At 35.1% G+C, this 18,501-nt stretch overlaps 2 protein-coding genes across 2 annotated transcripts; one reads left to right on the top strand and one right to left on the bottom strand.

The window, feature by feature from the left end:
- Positions 1-742: 742 nt before the first annotated feature.
- On the bottom strand, positions 743-6,703 carry LOC132057086 (BEL1-like homeodomain protein 9). Its single transcript, XM_059449525.1, has 4 exons — positions 5,708-6,703; positions 2,882-3,243; positions 1,952-2,012; positions 743-1,808 (listed from the first exon to the last, which is right to left on the bottom strand). Exons 1-4 carry the CDS (start codon positions 6,314-6,316, stop codon positions 1,269-1,271), a joined length of 1,572 nt encoding a protein of 523 aa, XP_059305508.1. The 5' UTR covers positions 6,317-6,703; the 3' UTR covers positions 743-1,268.
- A 9,990-nt stretch (positions 6,704-16,693) lies between these two features.
- On the top strand, positions 16,694-18,501 carry LOC132058475 (uncharacterized). Its single transcript, XM_059450963.1, has 2 exons — positions 16,694-16,823; positions 17,023-18,501. Exon 2 carries the CDS (start codon positions 17,593-17,595, stop codon positions 18,238-18,240), a length of 648 nt encoding a protein of 215 aa, XP_059306946.1. The 5' UTR covers positions 16,694-16,823; positions 17,023-17,592; the 3' UTR covers positions 18,241-18,501.

Raw genomic sequence — 18,501 nt, 5'->3', positions numbered from 1 at the left:
ATTTTTTTGATAATTAATTAATATTTTTAATCGCATAAAAGCACGAACAAATTTGTTGGTTGTACATAATAAAATTGACCGCTTTGTACAACGGATTATTCTTGGAACGTATTTTTTCATATGCTGTTTAAATAATTTAAATTATTGATTATTGTAACTTATAGTATTTTTTACATAATTTCAAATATGTAATTTGATAATGAATTGAAATAACTTAGAAAAATGACAAAGAAGAATAATCGAGCATTTTAGATAACTATATCAAGAATGAGAGAATTTAAGAGCACTTAATTTTTATTAATTAATATTAATTTAGAAGAAATAACTAATATTGAACTATCGAAATATTTGAAATATAATTATAATTGAATACGCACCCCTCGAATCCCTGTACCCGTATCCATAACTGGATACACACCCCCGAATCTTAAAATTTAAATTTTGCCGAACCCGACACTCGAATCCGTACCCGTATCGGATACCCGCACCCGAGTCCTGTAACTTAATTAGGATATACCCTTGGTTCTAGGTGTCTTTTTTCCCCCGAAAACCTGGGTAGGTTTGTATATGCACAATCTGACAGATAATTATGTCTAATATTTTTTCAATCATGGATATTCCGGAAACAGCCTCTCTAGCTTCCAAGATAGAGGTAAGGTCTGCGTACACCTACCCTCCCCAGACCCCACTTACTGGGATTTCACTGGGTATGTTCTTATTGTTGTATGGATCTTCCATATGATTAATCCTTGAAAGAACTTTATATAGATAGTCATAATCTTCTGTTCTCAGAAAAATATATGAAGGCAAATAATGGAAAGTATTCTAGAGGCAAATAATGGAAAGTATTCTAGGGGTGAAGTGTAAACAAACAATATTTACTAGCAACTAGAAGCAGAGACACCATGAAATTGAAATATATATACCTACTACCTCAGAACCTGGCGATCAACATTCAATTGAAGAACGAGCCTCAGTTGGTCATGCAGCATTCTGGAGAAGTGTATCAAACTGAAGCCTCTTAGTTTTTTAAGGTCAAATTTAGAAGGCTTATCATTACACACAGTATGCCCGATGGCGTAATTTTGAAGTACGCCCCGTAACTCTTCTTCAATCATGCTTGGGCGGAATAGCAGAGCAAATATTAGTAGCATATAACGAAAAAGCTTTCCGAATAGGATAGTAATATGTCCATAAGAACAATGTCACTCCAAACACCCTGCTATAACTTTCATTGCCCCATGAAATGCAAAAGCACAAAATCTTCTTCAACCGGCAAATTCATGCAAAAACTGCCCACCAACCATCGTATTATTTCTTCCAAACTGTACATTGTGTTCTTCAAATCCACCAAACATAAACCTCCCACTATTCGTATTATTTTCAATACCAAAACGTCGAGCTGCATTCATCGGGAAGGGCTCTGATAAACCAATATTGCCTGAGTTCTGATGAAGTCCTAAGGTTAAGGACACGCCACCTCCGGCTCCAGTACTTAACAAATTGCCGTATGATAAGTTTATTGAATCCGCGGCTCTTCCAATATTATTGGGAATATTTGCTAAGTCACTTCGGCTTCGTTTTGATGGAATGCCTTGTAATCTTGGTGTAGATGTAGATGGAGTACTACTTTCACATGCATATGAATTAGTTGTAGGAAAATGTTCAATTGGAGTATTATTGTTACTGTTATTTTGTCCTTCCCTTTGTGAAGATTTATTATGAGACTCCCTGGTTTCAAGCATGTGTATCTCCTCTACCATAGGTTTCCAAAGTCTTACTCTTGCATTGATGAACCAATTCGAAACCTGATTCATCATAACTTTTGTATTAGCTAGGTAATAGCATAACGTATTAGCAACCTGATAAAAGTGGTAACTAACTTGCTGTAATAAGTTAAACTATGTTAATCGTGTAAAAATAATTTTACATGTATTGAAGATATACAAACCTGATTCCTTGAGAGGCCAGTCTGTTTGGCTAACATTACTTTGTCAGTATCCGTGGGGTAACTGCAACAACAAGAACAATCTCTACGAGTCAAAAATAAGAGACAAAAAACTCTATATGATCTCTAAAACAATAGTATATTGTAGAGAGGTAGCCACTTAATTCATAGTATGAGTTTAACTTATGTGCCTAACAAATGTACAGTCTTTTTACACCATCATATCTTACAAAATGTGTAATTGTCTATAGTAATCCTATTTTGATAGCCTAAAAAAGCAGTAAATAACACGTTATAATCGGTTGAAATACATTGACAGGAATTATTATCTTCTAGGTAAAAAATCAAAGAATTTCATCTAATAACTTCTAATGAGGTATGAATATTGGTTGCACAAAAAAGTAGTTTTTGTATCAATCAAAAGCCCAAAAAGTTTTTAGAAGGACCAAAATGTTTGTTGAGCACCTCCAGCTATGTCATAATATCCGAACACTTGCCCCCACCGATTTTCAGATCATAATTACTCTAGTAAATAATAAAAAGAAACACATTAAGGACTATTTGGCCATAAGAATTATTCACTTTTTTTTCCGGAAATTTTTATCACTTTTTTAAAAAATTAGTGTTTGGCCATAAAAATTCTAAATGCAATTTCAAGTTGTATTTGGAATTTGAAAAATAAGAAAAAATTATTTTTCACTATTTTCACAACCAAAATCTTGTTAAAAAAGCACATTTCAACAAGAAAATACTATTTGCAAAAACTATGGCCAACTCCAACTCCAAAATTCCAAAAAAATTGAATTTTTTGGGGTTTCTATTGCCAAATGCCTACTAATTCTAAAAATATCTCTATATCTAAGGTTCACTAATTATTTGACTGTACAGATACAGGAGTATAAGTGAAATCCAATTAATATTCATAATACTTACGGGTGAAGAAAATGGTCAAACAACCAAGCTCTAAGAACAGTCACTGCACGTTCAGGTAGCCCTCTTTGTGGTCTCCAAACAGGTTGAGTTTCTGGTCTTTGGCAATAGAGTTCTTTGCCAGGAATTCCAACTCTTGGAATAGGATCTGAATGTCTTTCACAATTTAAATGACCATTATGAGAAGATTTGCTTGTAAATTGTATTTGGTCAGTGATGGCATCTTTAAGGCACTTGAAGTGTTTGGACATTGTTTTTAAAGCTATGTTTGCAAAGGGTGCTGCATTTCCAAGTCCAGCAACTGATTCAAAAGATGCCACAACCATTTGTAGCTGCTGATGGTACTGCTTATACTTTTGGTATACCTGAAAGGTGATCCCACAAAATTTTATCAAAAGCAGCAAAAGATTGTTTGGGTTAATTAAAATACTTCTACCCCTGTTTAAATAAGTGAGTTTTTTTATGTAATCAAGAAATTATAGTAATTAGGTAGTATTTATTTAAGGATAATTTAATCAAAATATTTATTTTTTTTTGGAGTTAATATTTACTTAAGGGTTGAACACTTATTTTGAACCGGACGGAATATTTTGTTTCATTAAAGTCGTGAGTTTTCCAAGAAAACTTACCGACGCAATTTAGCTTCAATCACCGATAACTACGGAATAACGATTCATAAAAAAATAAAGCTTGTTACCTGCAATTTTTTTTTTTTTTTTGGGGTGGGGTGGGGGGTAGGGGGTACTTTGGTGGGGTTGGTTGTGATTAAGATTTTTCACTCATTGTTGCCCCACGTGTAACTGTATATTACACATTTATCGTGTATGCTACACTATGAAGAGGCCTGCCCTACCGAAGCGTGTTTCGTGTAGAAAGTGTAAAGTAATTTTATGCTTCATTTCGGACTGAGGGGAGTACTATTTTTCTACCTTCAGCTATTTACATGCATGTGGAACTAGATTTTTGTGAAGAAAAGCAACAACGTCTATTGGATGAATTTACCTTCTACACAATAAAAATGCAAATGTTTTTGCAATATCGAATCATTTATAAGTTAATTGTAGGTAAACTACTAAGAGTGGATTAAATCAAATCCATTTTGAAATTTCTTTAGCGTTACATGCATTCTCAAATTAATATATCAATTTTTTTTGCAGCAAATGTGACATGACAATTAAATTCAAAGAGCAAAAAATATAAAGCTGAACATTTTCTAATCCCGATCGACTCCTCCAAAGCATGTTACAAATCCGTAATAAATAGGAAAACACTTAAATTTCAATTAGCATTCGTTTGAGGTTTTTTATATATATACATCTATATATCTCTTAGATAATGAGGTGCACAAAACTAAGTTAAGATACAAGGACAGAAGTCCAGTGAAGTGGTAAGGTACAGTAATTCATGATCTTTACTAAGTTTAAGGTACAATAATTTTCTTTAGAAAAACTTTTCTTCCTAGGATAAACCCTTTTAGATGGACTCCTATTATTGATTTATACACAATAATCCAAATTTTATGTGATACTATTTTTTCCTTATTAAATTATTTTTTAAAAATGACACACTTTATATTTGAAAACATTTAACCGAAAACTTCTCATGTTAATAAAAAGCATTTATAGTCACAAAAATATTATGACTTGTTTAAAATTACAAGATTCAAAGTTTCACTGCTACACAAATATTATGTCATATTTAAAACTTTAAAAAACATTATTTTTACTTCATTTTTATGCAAAATCAAAATATATCACATAAACTGAAATATATATATTATTAGAATTCTTATCCATGACACTTTAATTAAGGCACCAATTTTTGTGCATATATTCCCTAAATCACCTTTTCCGAAAAAGATAACTTAGTGATCTATAAGAACCTGTACGCCTATATGACACAGGCATCTAGCCTAGGTTGCCCACAACACATTATAAGCAAAAGCCATAAATTACGTTAAAATATTAATCCTAATATTCTAAAAGCTTCTAAATACCCAAAAATCTCATAGTGCATGCTTGTACGGACATTTAAAGAATCTCTAGTTCTCTCTTCTTTTGATTTCACACATATATGCTAGTGAAAGAAGAGTATTGGAGTTTCCATAAGGAACAGCTGGATAGAATCATAAGATAAAAGTGTAAAGCAGTGCTAATTAGGAAGTAAGACAATTGGACAACATTTGGTTGAACTTGGAAAAAATAGTATATTTGAAGTAAAATTTGGAAAAGAAAATTTAAAAATTGAATTTGTGCTTGACAGGAACTTTACTTGAAACAAAATAAAAATTCTTTAAATAAAAAAAGACCATTTTACTTGAAATATTCCTCGTTAATGTATATTCCCGTGCTTACAGAATTATGATGGCTAAAGTTTAACTTGCCAAAAAGACTTGAGTAATTGCAAGTAAAGTCGATGGCCAAACAAAGAAGTTCCTACATTGCAGAAACAAGCTAATTCTCCTCCCTACTATACATTAAAAAAAAACTTTTACTTTTTCATAATTTTAAAAAGGAACCAAATAGTATCATAAGCAAGAAAATGTGTACATTACACTCCCAACTCAACTTTGATTTGACAAAAGCAACACCACCAAAAGTTATGGTGGATTGATACAATTTTTGCACACCTTCGCTCCTAACAAGAGATTTCAAATTCGAGCTCTAAAATTAAGAAAACATCTTGGTAGAAACACTTTTCTTTTAATGGGAATCTATGCTCGAAAACCTAAAACGAATACTGAATAACGAGTAGGAAAAAAAAAGACAAAAACATGAATCTTGAAATGCCAAGAGAAGCCTCATGACTGTACAAAATTATAGAAAGTACCTCATCAAGCATCGAAATTAACCTGGATTTCTTCTTCCCATATTCCTCATCTCCATTACTATAAGCTTGTGGAGGATCCATTATCAAATTGGAATCATCATCATCAGCATAATTAATTCCCTTACCCAAATCACACAATTCTTCCAACAAATTTTGTGCAGGTTTCAAGAACCTTGATCTCTTTAAAATTATAGAATACCCCGTAAAAGGTCCAAGTGGGACACAACTAGTAGTAACAGTAGTAGTACTCTTTGATGACAAGTCATTATTAGAAGTACTAGTGTGATGAAGAGATGACAAAGACAAAGATAAATTACCTTGACCATTTGTATTACTAGTATTATTACTATTATGAGCTATAGTTACTGAAGAAGATAGCGGTTCTGTTCTATGGAAAGATTGATCAAGAAATCTTGGAATTTGAGGTGTATAAAGAAAAGGATTGCCATTAATTTCTTGAAAAATTGACAAATCTGAAGGTAGAACAATGGATGGATCATAAAGAGGAACTTGACAATTTTGTAGGCTATTATTATCATCAAGTAAAACTCTAAGCTTATCTCTTCTGCTTTGTTGTGGGACATGGTAAGGTTCAAATCCTTCAGCCATTTAATTAACAAGGCAAAGAAAGATACCGAGACAGTAACAAGACTTTTTTTTTTTTTTCCTTTTGTTAATAAAGAAGGAAATGAAATGATAGAGAGAAATGAAAAGGAGGAGAAAATCAAGAATGGTAGTGAAGAGATGTGGGTGTGATTGGATGAAGTGAAAGGCTAGTGTTATTATTGGTATTAGGATTATGACAATATATATACTGATATCTATCAGTTCTGAGCTAATATAAGCAGAGAGAGAAAAAGAAAAGACAATCAAATCACATTGGTCGAGAGAAATCACTGTTACACTCACTCATATATAGATTAGGGGGTAGTTGTGGAATGCGCATTTCAGAGCACACCTGCAAATAGAGAGAGAGGTACCGTCAATTGCCAAATGAACACACAAAGCTAAGTTTTTAATATATCTATGTTTTTCTATGGTTCTAAATAGACCAATCCATAGACCAATGAAAAGGTAATCCACAACTTAAATGACCCAAAAAGTGTTGTAGCAGTTACTGTAGTAGTTCGATTACGGTAGCGCGCGTTTTTGCTCTGTCAGTCTAACTTGTAAATGTCCATAATTCTCTACTCCGACGTCGTATCGACGAGCGGTTTATTGCGTTGGAAACTAGACTCGACAAACTTCATTTTGGGCTTTTGAAACACCTTAAAACTCCTAATATACTAGGAGATATATCCCTCTAAATTTGACCCAAAATTCTATCAAAAATTCTACCAATTTCCAAATTTTCGACAAACTTATTTTCTTCGATTTGCTTGGTCCCGGAACCTTCCGAAACTCTCCATACATGATATTTATCATTAATCGTACTTGATAATAGTCATGTCCTTTGGTTCCAAGGTTGTCCTTTTCTGTTATGACTTACGAGATCGTAATTCATCCTTTACTCATAAAATATACTTAATAATGCTTCGTTCCTCATAATTCAAAGTTGTTTTACTTAGCCATAGCTCGACATACTTACGTTCAAATTTAATAAGTATTTCTCTAAAAGTACGGGGTGTAACATCCTCCCCCGCCTCCCCCCTCTAAAAATATTCGTCCTCGAATGTTAAACTCTGAGGGACCTTAGTCCTTCTTCCGGCCACTGCCTTGCCCTTCTGGGCTGCCGTTGCTTTTCTCTTCATAGGCATCGCTAAAATCACAACATATGGTCAGGAGAAAGAGAATCCTCATAACACAATTCTATCGCACGATCTAAGATAAGAAAGAAAAGAAATCTTCCTAGATGCCTGGCAGCCTCCTGTTTATAAGTGTGGTGCACTGCACACCATAAACAAGACTCTGCTAGACACGGCTTGCAGACAACCCTAGGACAGACCTGCTCTGATACCACTTTGTCACGCCCCAACCTTGGTGAGGCGTGATTGGCACCCGACACCTTACGAAAACCGAGCGAACCAACTGATAACTCGCATCCTCTATGTCTCAAACGGCAAAATAAGGCCAAGAAGGCCAACTATGAATATAATATCATGCGTACGTATATATACAATGGGCCTGCGATGTCCACATATCCACTAACAAAACATAACCGAGCGTCACAGAATTTGTCTGCAAAGCCTCTATGAATATGACTGAAGTACACAAGTCGGGACAGGGCCCCCGACATACCCTCTTGTCACAAAAAAACATATACAACTAAGACTCGGCAATGCTCCAGGAAGAAATGGAGCCCACCAATCAAAACTGATACCTGAAAGCAGCCTACTGCGGAAGATCCTCGTCCCGTCTGTCTTCACCTACGGGCATGAACACATCGTCCACAAGAAAGGACGTCAGTACGAATAATGTACCAAGTATGTAAAACGGAAATGTAATATAATCAACATATGCCGCAAAGAAAGAGGATAAGAATCAACATGGCACTTCTGACTTACCGATGAGAATCTAGTACGCATGTCTCTTAATAATCTCATATCTTTAACTGAATCATGGAAGATCGTATCTCTAACTTAATTCTTCAGTCTAGTGCTAACTAGCCAACCGATCGTTGGTAATCGCCCAACTGGCCGTAGCTCGATAGTAATAACTGCTTGCCCGATTATCGCTCGATGGTAGAGCGCAACTGCCCGACTGATCAGTGGTAACTGCCCACCGGCCGTAGCTCAGTGGTAATAACTGCCCGTCCGATTATCGCCCAACTGTAGAGCGTAAATGCCCGACTGATCAGTGGTAACTGCCCAACCGGCCGTAGCTCGGTGGTAATAACTGCCCAACTAGCCGTAGCATGGTGGTAAACACATATCTGCCCAACCGGCCGTAGCACGGTGGTAACATCTGCCCGACTGGTCGTAGACCAGTGGTAATTATAATCAACATCATAACTAAACTTCTACAAGTAATCTCTATACACTTCCCGTGGTCATCACTTAACCCGTAGGGTCTACATAATCACATAAGACTTATAAGCACAGCAGCCATTAGTACTTCTTCCCACTTGACTAGACTATAACCAAATCCTAAGATACAACATGAACCTCTTTTCGAACATTAAATACCTCATTAGAGATCCTCTGCTAGCACTCTATTCATGTCCTATAAAACATTTCTTAAGAACCTGTTCCTAAACTCATTGGATTATTATTATGGAACCGTCATCATGAACACATCTCACCTTGAAAGAACAAAGTCATAAGATGAGATCAACATCAATGAATAACATCAATAGCCATGAAAGAAGCTCAAGGATATCACAAGAACATCGAGAACTGTAAGATTTGGTACTTTTAGAAACGAGGTTATTGAAGATATCATGTATAGGTTCACAACAAAAGAATCATGCCTTAAGAAAGAAAGGTTTAGCCTTAACATACCTGGAAGCTTACTTTCCGACTTTCCAACCAACCTCATGTCTTGCATTCTAGTTATGATCGTTCGTAGTCTCGTAATCTACATATAAGACCATTCATATTATTGTTAGGCGCACCATCATACACTTATCTCAAGCCTTTAATTAAAACCCATTTAAAATCTGCCGAAATTCGGGCAACATCTCCCCTGTTTATATGACTAGCCCGAAATCACAATCCAACAACCAACAACAACAACAACAACAACAACAATACCAACATCAAAAACATCATTTCCAACACCATCATGTTCCATAAACATCCCACACGATGTTTTCCATGTTCCACAACTAACCAACTCGTTATACGACTATTTAACAACTTTATATCCGTAAATAAACCAAAACTAACATTAATAAGAAGAGATTCATACCTTACTTCAGTTAATATTGCGATATCTTCATTTTCCCCCTTGAACTTGAGCCAAAACTCGTCGCTATACAATTTTATAATCATAACTATACGTTGTTCGGACTTAAATCCGGAGATTTCACTTAATTTGCGCTAAAATTCTATGAACAGAAGTTGGGGGATTATTCTAAAGAGTTCGGGATATTTTGAGAGGTTTTTGGATGAAAAATAAAAGGTAAAACCCCTTTTATAAGGTTTAAAGTCGGTTCGGGTATCTTGTATGTGAAAGCGGCAATCTTTTTGTAGCAGGTTCTTCGTAGCGCGTTTATATTCCGTCACTAACTTGTAAATGTCCATAATTCTCTACTCCGATGTCGTATCGACAAGCGGTTTATTGCGTTGGAAACTAGACTCGACAAACTTCATTTTGGGCTTTTGAAACACCTTAAAACTCCTAATATACTAGGAGATATATCCCTCCAAAATTGACCCAAAATTCTGTCAAAAATTCTACCAATTTTTAAATTTTCGACAAACTTATTTTCTTCGATTTGCTTGGTCCTGGAACCTTCCGAAACTCTTCATACATGATATTTATCATTAATCGTACTTGATAATAGTCATGTCTTTTGGTTCCAAGGTTGTCCTTCAGGATACGACTTACAGATCGTAATTCATCCTTTACTCATACAATATACTTAATAATGCTTCGTTCCTCATAATCCAAAGTTGTTTAACTTAGCCGTAGCTCGATATACTTACGTTCAAATTTAATAAGTGCTTCTCTGAAATTACGAGGTGTAACATAGGGCTTCAAATCATCTAGCACGAATTCATTATTATCAAGAAAACTCGGTTCATCGGAATAGCTGCTATGATTTGAGCTTTCATCACCACTGCTATTTGAATCATTTGGAAGAAATACCGACCAATCTACATTTCTACTACTCGACATTGAATATGTTGTAGTTTAATAACAAATGAAAGGCTACTTATATAGTTGCAAAACCCCAAGTACCCTTGGGGTCCTCCTTATGACCCTACCTACTTACTTTATTATAAAAAATATTAATAGGATCACGGGGAGTCATCTTCATCGGACATCTCACAGTCCGAATCCCACTTGGATCTGAATCTGATGTAACCTTATTGATCATATTCTACCCTGAGGCAACATATTTTCATCCAATTGTTCTCTTCGCGTAAACGGTTAAGAGCAAAATTGAACTCTTGTAGTGTACTACGAGGCATTGACGTAGCACGACTTTTTGGACGTTTGAGTCCCAGTGCCCTCAAGTTTTGTTCTAGCATTTCAATCTCCCTAACACGCCAATTCCACTCAATTTTGCCGGTACTATTTTTAATTTTGTGTTTTGGACATTCAAACCATGCATTGGTGGTTTTGCTCATTGTCTGCCAGTCATATCCATAGATGGCACGCATGTGTACGGGGTATACGATATCAAGCTACTGATTGCAGTTGGGATGGATGCTAATAGGTCGATATTCCCTCTTGCTTTCGCCATTGCCGCTAACGAAAGCAACAACACATGGAGAATGTTTTTGACACATTGAGATGATATGATATTAAGGATCATATGGGCATATGCGTGCTATTTGATCGACATCAAGCCATATTACACAGTATGTCTAATTTTTCGGGGTGGCAGTCTCCCTTTGCTTACCATCACTTTTGTTTAAGGCACATAAAAGCAAATTTTCAAACAAAATTTGAAAACAGCACACTAAACAAATTGATGTGGCGGCTGCAATGGAGCATTAACAAAAAAAAGTTTCTTATACAGATGGAGATGATCAAGACAGTGAATCCAATAGCATATAATTGGTTGAAGGATATCGAGGTTGAGAAATGGACATTATATGTGGATGGAGGCAGGACGGGGGGATGCTGACAACAAATAGCTCGGACTCATTCAATGCTTTACTAAAATCTGCTCGGGGACTGCCCGTTACTCAATGTTGAGAATGACTTTCAAGCATATTGTGGAACGGTTTGCTGATGGATATAAATTATTCATGTAATTTCAGTACAAAATTATAATATTTTAAAATAAAATATGAATAATTTATATCATATTCTCGTACTTTTCTAACAAATCTTGCAGGAAAAAGAATACATAGAAAAAGAGAAAAAGTAAGAAATAAAAGTCCACGAAGGAGGATGTATCCATGAAAACTTCACCAAAGACGACACAAAGTCAAGAGATACAAAGTTATGGCATATTGTCACCAAGATTTCATGACAAATTATCATATCAATTTCTCACCAAGATAGCATGATAAATTATCATGTCAAATTTTCATCAAGGATATAATATTATATTGATATTCTCTTGCCATTTTTCACCAAAGCCTTGTAGGAATTCTCCTATAAATAGGCACATGTTTGAAGAAGAAATAAAACCAATCTTTCATCCTATTTGCATCCAATAGTGAAGAGGACACAAGAACTAGTCTTGATGTCTCTCTTGGCTCTTTCTTGTAGTAAAAATATTCTCTTAGTCCTTATTTCTATTTAGTTTTTCTACTCCATAATGGAGTAAGTTTCGTTGGTTGGGATACTAGATGAAGCTTGATGAAGCTATTATAATAAACATCTTTATTTTATTATCTTCTTATGTTGGGATTTTCTCTTTCTCATCTTTATATACCAAGGTATTTGATATTAATTATATCTATTATTGGATACAATTATATCTCTATACAAAAATCTTTATCCTGTTATTTTATTTCTTATTCGGGAGAAGAGAATGATTTCAACTAGTTTATTGATTTAAATGATCTTTATCTTATTTCTTTTAGTCCTAATTCTCGCGGAGGGATTAACTCAAATAAGTTTATTGATTTAAATGATCTTTATCTTATTTCTTTCAGTCCTAATTCTCACGGAGGGATTGACTTAAATAAGTTTGTTGATTTAAGGGATCTTTGTCTTGTTTCTTTCAATCCTAATTCTCACGGAGGGATTGACTCAAATAAGTTTATTGATTTAGCAAAAGCTAATTGAAAGAGGCTTTTGTTCACTTGGTGCACTCAACTAAGATAATTCTTATTTGAAGCCATTATTTTAATTGATTAACTACAAACTTTAATTGGTTAACTACGCTAATTGAAAGAGGTGTTATTAATTAATTATTGTTTAATGTCACTAATTAATTGTCAATAAATTAATAGTATAAGCGAGAGTGGTGCTATTAACATATTGTCGTTATGTGGAGTGATTGTTTTAGAAATAAGCAATCATTCTTTAAATAGAGAAATAAATAATAAACTTTTGATTTATTATAATAATTTTATCTTGCCGATTCAAAATCTCCCAACCTCTATATTTTATTAGAAAAATCCAAAATATTTCTTATTTTGTTATCATACTTTTCAAGACTTTTGAACAACTCTCTTTTCATCAATTTGATCTTCTCAAATAGTAACAAAAATAATACAAATCTATAGCCTAGGTGGTTCCAATCTCTGTGGTACGATATCTTAAACTTTATTATAATTTGACAGAGTACGAGCAGAAAATACATATGCACATTGGTCTCATCATTTGCCACTAGAACAAGACATGCCAGAGCCATATTAGCAGATGGTGGAAAATTGATGCGAAAACCTGCACAAATGTTCGAGCATTATAGGAAAAAATGTGAGCTAACCAGATGGTAGAGTATAACTATGCTGAATGTGTATATGAAGTCCGGACAGGTTATTACCAAGATCGGGGAGGAAACTTTCATACCGTTTATGAGAGAATGAGAACGTGTAGTTGTGGTAAGTGGCAATCATACCACATGCCGTGTTCTCATGCCATAGAGTGTTTCAAGGCAATGGGAAATGGTATCCAGTTATGTGGCACCCAAATACAATGTCAAAAATTATCTTAAAGCATATGTCGGAGGTTTTTACTCACTTGGTGATCAATCTTATTAGCCAAACGAGCCATTTTCAATGATTGCTAACAAGGAGTATATTGGTAAAATTCATGTTAATGCACGAACTTGGATTCCCAATCAAATGGATGTTCTGGATAGGACATACTCTCGAAGGTGCTCGACATGTAAGGAGTTTGGCCATGATAAGCGTTTGTGTCACCTACGGGGCCATAGTGGTGGAAGAACCTCTCGTATTGGAATTGCCTTGAATTATCAATGTATTTTAATTCTTCTTGATGTATTCAGATTGTCTTGAATTATGAACGGCAAAAAAAAAAAACTTGAAAACAATCTCGACATATCCTTAATAATGTAATGTCCTGACTAAATAATAAAACGCTTAAATCAAAACCTTATAAAATAAAACACTTAAAACCTAAAGATAACAAGTTTCCAAACAAAAAAATTTACTTCGGGGCACTTTACAACCCCTATAACGACGATCAAAACGTTTACGTACACTTGATGTATTGAGCCTACATTATTGTCCGCAGAAAAAGATATCAGGTTCTACATAAAATATTGATATTCCGGTGTTTTGAAATATGACTAATCTTTGGTCAAAGTATGAAAAAAACGTGAAATTTCAAAACTTTGAATTTATACAAGTGTCGGGAAAATGAAATAACCCCTTTTGCGCACTAATTTAGTGCGCAATAGGACTAAACTGTAATGTTACAGTTTAGTCCTATTGCGCACTAAATTAGTGCGCAAAAGGTACTTTTGGTAACTTTTTTTTTTTTTAATGTGTTATTCTGGTCCCTACAACCACATTTTGGGTCATTTAAGTTGCGGACTCAATGAAAAGGGTTCAGGGGCTTTCTTCACTTGAAGAATATCTTGTAATTGAATTTGGTGTAATTATTAGATACTGCATGTAATATCAAAAGAAAATAAAGCGAATTTGTAATACCACTTGACAGAGTGTCTAGCGGCGAATAATCAAAACTAATCCTCAAAAGGGAAAAATACAAACAAATGAAGTAACGAACTTCCACTAATTAACAAGCGCACAAAATATAAGAGCTAAAGAGAACTAAATATTATATAATCATCACTGAGTTATATTACACCCTAAAATGATATTACAAAGAAGGATGCTTAATGGAAACTATTAAAAAAAAAATGAGTTATCAACCTCAAAATTCGTTTTACAAATGTATGCACTAAAAAGGAATGATGGTCCATCTATAGTATTTTGATATATTCGATCCATGTCTTCTTCGTCTTCATAAATCTATAATTGTGTCAATTCAGAATTCGCACTTAAAAAACGTGGCTTGTAGCTTACGTTCCCTCAATATCTGTAAGATTATCCGCAGTGTTGCTCATGTTCTTCTTTATTACTGGAATACGTTAGAATATTATCAATGAAACGATTAAAAAAAATTCAGACACGGCTATGAACAATCGTTTCAGCAAATTCATAAATGTTGTCGAAGCATTTGTCAGCCAAATGGCATAACTCTGAACTCATCTTAATGTCCAAAATAGGTCCTAAATTTTGTCTTTAAATTTTTCGAGGTCATTATTTCAACTAGTGATACCTAGACCTCAAGTCAATCTTAGAAAAGAACTTGACACCTTTTAACTGATGGAACAATTCTTCAATGTGTGGAAAAGGATATTTGTTTTCGATAGTAACACAGTTCAACAGTTTGTAATTAATGCACATATGCATAGACCCATCATTCTTCTTCACAAACAAGATCAGAGTCCCCTAATGGAAAACACTCTGTCTAATGAAGTACTTACTCAGGAGACCTTGTAACTGCTCCTTTAGCTCAGCAAGAGCCATCTTGTAAGGTAGAATGAAATAGATTGTGTATTTGTTAAGGTATCAATACCAAAATCGATGTCACCATCATATCGAATAAATGGTAAATCTTCTGGAAAATACATTCTGAACTAACTATTGGGACCACATCAAGGGTCGGAACCTCAACACTAGTATCTCACACAAAAAAAAAACATTCTTTCTAACAATAGAAATGAATTATCTCAAAGCGAGATGCTCGGTATAAGAATTCTTTACTTAAATGATCCATAGTTGTTCTTTCAGCTCTTTAAATTCCCGGGAGGCAAGCAATACTGAGTATTAAGAATACAACAAGTCTTATATCAGTACATGGAACACCCAACTAACCTCTCAACAATACATCTAGAGAAGCCAATTGAAGCGAAAGCCAATATAATAGACAATATGACACGAATAGTGGTGGGTTTGACCATAGGATTGAAAATCGACTATAAGTCAACCCTGGTCTTAGTGTAAAGCCCTTTGCAACTAGCCTTCCTTTGAAGTAATCAATCGAGTCATCAGCCTTTTGTTTGACCCTAAAAAGACACAAAATACAAATTTTTTAGACGGATCATTCGGACCTACTTTCCAAGTTTGGTTATTCAGTAGGATATCACATTCTAACTTCATAGCATTCTGCCATTCAAAATTTATTTAAGCTTTGTTTGAACGTATGGGTTGTGAAGAAGTAAAGTTGATTTTTTGGAGATACAAAAAATCTTAGATATTTAGTAAGGGATCTAGAATAGTCTAGTGTAGGATCTTGGATAATTATCTTAAAGAAAAATCTAGATATTCTAGAGTAGTGTTAGAAGATAAGGCTAACTAGATATTTTGTAGATATATCTAGATAATTCTATCTAGAACCATCCCTAAACAAGTATAAATAAGGGTGACCTTGAACATTTATAATCAACCCAACACAACCCAATTGAAAATCATTCAAGCCAATTCAAGAGAGTCTTCTTCCATTTCAAAGTTCTCCTTTCTATAGCTTCCTCTTCTTTAGTTGAATCTTCCGATCTTAGTTAACGATCTTGGGCTAGCAAAAGGTCTCATCGATTTACTTTTCTTTTGCTATGTTTCTCTACATGGTATCAGAGCCATAGCTGTAGTTGGCTTCTGGATTTTATTTCAAGATCGGGTTAGTGGTAGATTCAACTGGTTTCTCTAAATGGATTTGAGCAGCCGTGTTAATGGATTGGGGATGGAGTTGTTGAATCAGTCCAATTACAAGGTATGGAAGACATGTATGGAGTCATACCTTATGGGAGAGGATTTGTGGGATGTTGTTAATGGTAGTTACACAAGTCCTCCTATTGACAGACTGAAAAATAACAGCGCATGTAAGAAGTGGAAGCAAATTAATGCGAAGGCGGAGTTCATCCTGAAGAGATCCATCTCTCACAACTTGTTTGATCATATTATAAGGTGCAAATCAGCTCATGAGATATGGAGGACCCTCGATCGGCTGTTCAACAAGAAGGATGAAGCCCGACTACAGATATTGGAGAATGAATTGGCTAACACCATTCAAGGTAATCTTTCTATTGCCGAATATTTTTTGAAGATTAAGAACTTATGTTCAGAGGTCTCATTATTAAATCCGAATGAGGATATCTCTGAAGCACGAATGAGAAGAATTATCATTCGTGGTTTGAAGTCAGAATATATTCCTTTTGTTACATCAATTTAATGATGGGCTCAACAACCATCCTTAGAGGAGTTTCATCACAGGAGCTACTAGCCAAACAGATGGCTGGTGTATTGATCAAAGAAGGGGAAGGAAATGCCCTTGCAGCTAACTGAAGGAATCTTAAAGTAAGGCAAAAGCAAAGTGGCTCAAGAGAGATTGCGTATTCTCAATTCCATGAGGGTTCAAGCTCGTCAAGACAGAAGGAGGATTCTTCTAATCATTATGGTAAGAAGTCTATTAAATGTTACCGATGTGTTGAACTAGGACACATAAAAAGATTTTGTCGAGCCAAAGAAAGCAACATGGCTCAAACCGAGAAAGTTGCTGCAGAAGAAAAAGACTGGGGAAGGTGCGTCGTAGCTGAGGCTCGAGTAGTAGATGCCCTGGGTTCCTTCAATTTCGAAAGAGACTGGATCATGGATTCAAGAGATAATACGGTCCATCACGTGGAGAAGGAAGGCATTGGTGTCATCAACAAAAAGCAAGAAGATTCCAAAGACGTTCAAACTAGTGACGTGGCAGCTGCTATCGAGGAAATCAACGAAGCAAATCCTGATGCTGGTAATTAAAGTCTAGACGTGAGAGATGTTGAAGTAGAACCTGAGCAGGCAATGTCTGAAACTATATATAGTAATGGTGACCATTTTGGAGAAAGCATTGAGGGAGTTGTAGTGGAAGTTGAAGTCTCTGGTCAATCATCTGCCGTATCAGAGTCAATCACTAGCTCAGATCAAATACTGAAAGCAGATGGAGAAGCCGACGGTCAAATAAATGAAAAGGTTGACCTTGAAGGCTCAATTTCATGTGGAGATACAAGCAGTATGGTTTTTGAAAGCTCTGAAGCTGCCAAACAGTTTATCGAGGAGTTGGAAAGGGAATCTAGTGGTGGATCCTATGTTGGTGTTGAGGCTTCGAAGGAAATTAATGGTCAGATCATCACTGAATTAGGTGCTTCTCCAAATAACACAATTGTCAAGGAGCTAACAGAAAGAGGGAGTCTGGAAACTCAAGAATGTGAAGTTCAGCATGAAGATGAGTCACGTGGTTCGCAAAGGCCAAAAAGAAATAGTGGCAAGTCTACCCGCTACCCAGATGAAAATTTTATCAAGACATATTCATGTTTGTTTGGAGGCCCAATTATTAGCGAAAAACCATCATCATTTGAAGAAGTAAGAAGTGTCGGGAAAATATTGCTGAGATCGTCACCAAGGCACGCCCAAAAGCTTCGGTTGAGTTCTTCCGCAACAAGCTCGGGGTAGTTTCCAAAAAATCACTTTAAGGGGGGGTGTGAAGAAGTAAAGTTGATTTTTTGGAGGTACAAAAAATCCTAGATATTTAGTAAGGGATCTAGAATAGTCTAGTGTAGGATCTTAGATAATTATCTTAAAGAAAAATCTAGATATTCTAGAGTAGTGTTAGAAGATAAGGCTAACTAGATATTTTATAGTTATATCTAGATAATTCTATCTAGAACCATCCCTAGATAAGTATAAATAAGGGTGACCTTGAACATTTATAAT

The sequence above is a fragment of the Lycium ferocissimum genome, chromosome 5 (genome assembly GCF_029784015.1).
Source record: "Lycium ferocissimum isolate CSIRO_LF1 chromosome 5, AGI_CSIRO_Lferr_CH_V1, whole genome shotgun sequence".
NCBI lineage: Eukaryota > Viridiplantae > Streptophyta > Magnoliopsida > Solanales > Solanaceae > Lycium > Lycium ferocissimum.
This window is presented reverse-complemented; position numbering and strand designations above follow the sequence as displayed.

Excerpts from the sequence above, each read along its gene's own strand:
- LOC132057086 (XM_059449525.1), bottom strand. The coding sequence starts at position 6,316 with ATGGCTGAAGGATTTGAACCTTACCATGTCCCACAACAAAGCAGAAGA. Across the intron at positions 3,244-5,707 it reads TAATTTCGATGCTTGATGAG|GTATACCAAAAGTATAAGCA; the intron begins GTACTTTCTATA and ends ATCACCTTTCAG. Across the intron at positions 2,013-2,881 it reads TTTGACCATTTTCTTCACCC|TTACCCCACGGATACTGACA; the intron begins GTAAGTATTATG and ends TTGTTGTTGCAG.
- LOC132058475 (XM_059450963.1), top strand. The coding sequence starts at position 17,593 with ATGTCTGAAACTATATATAGTAATGGTGACCATTTTGGAGAAAGCATT.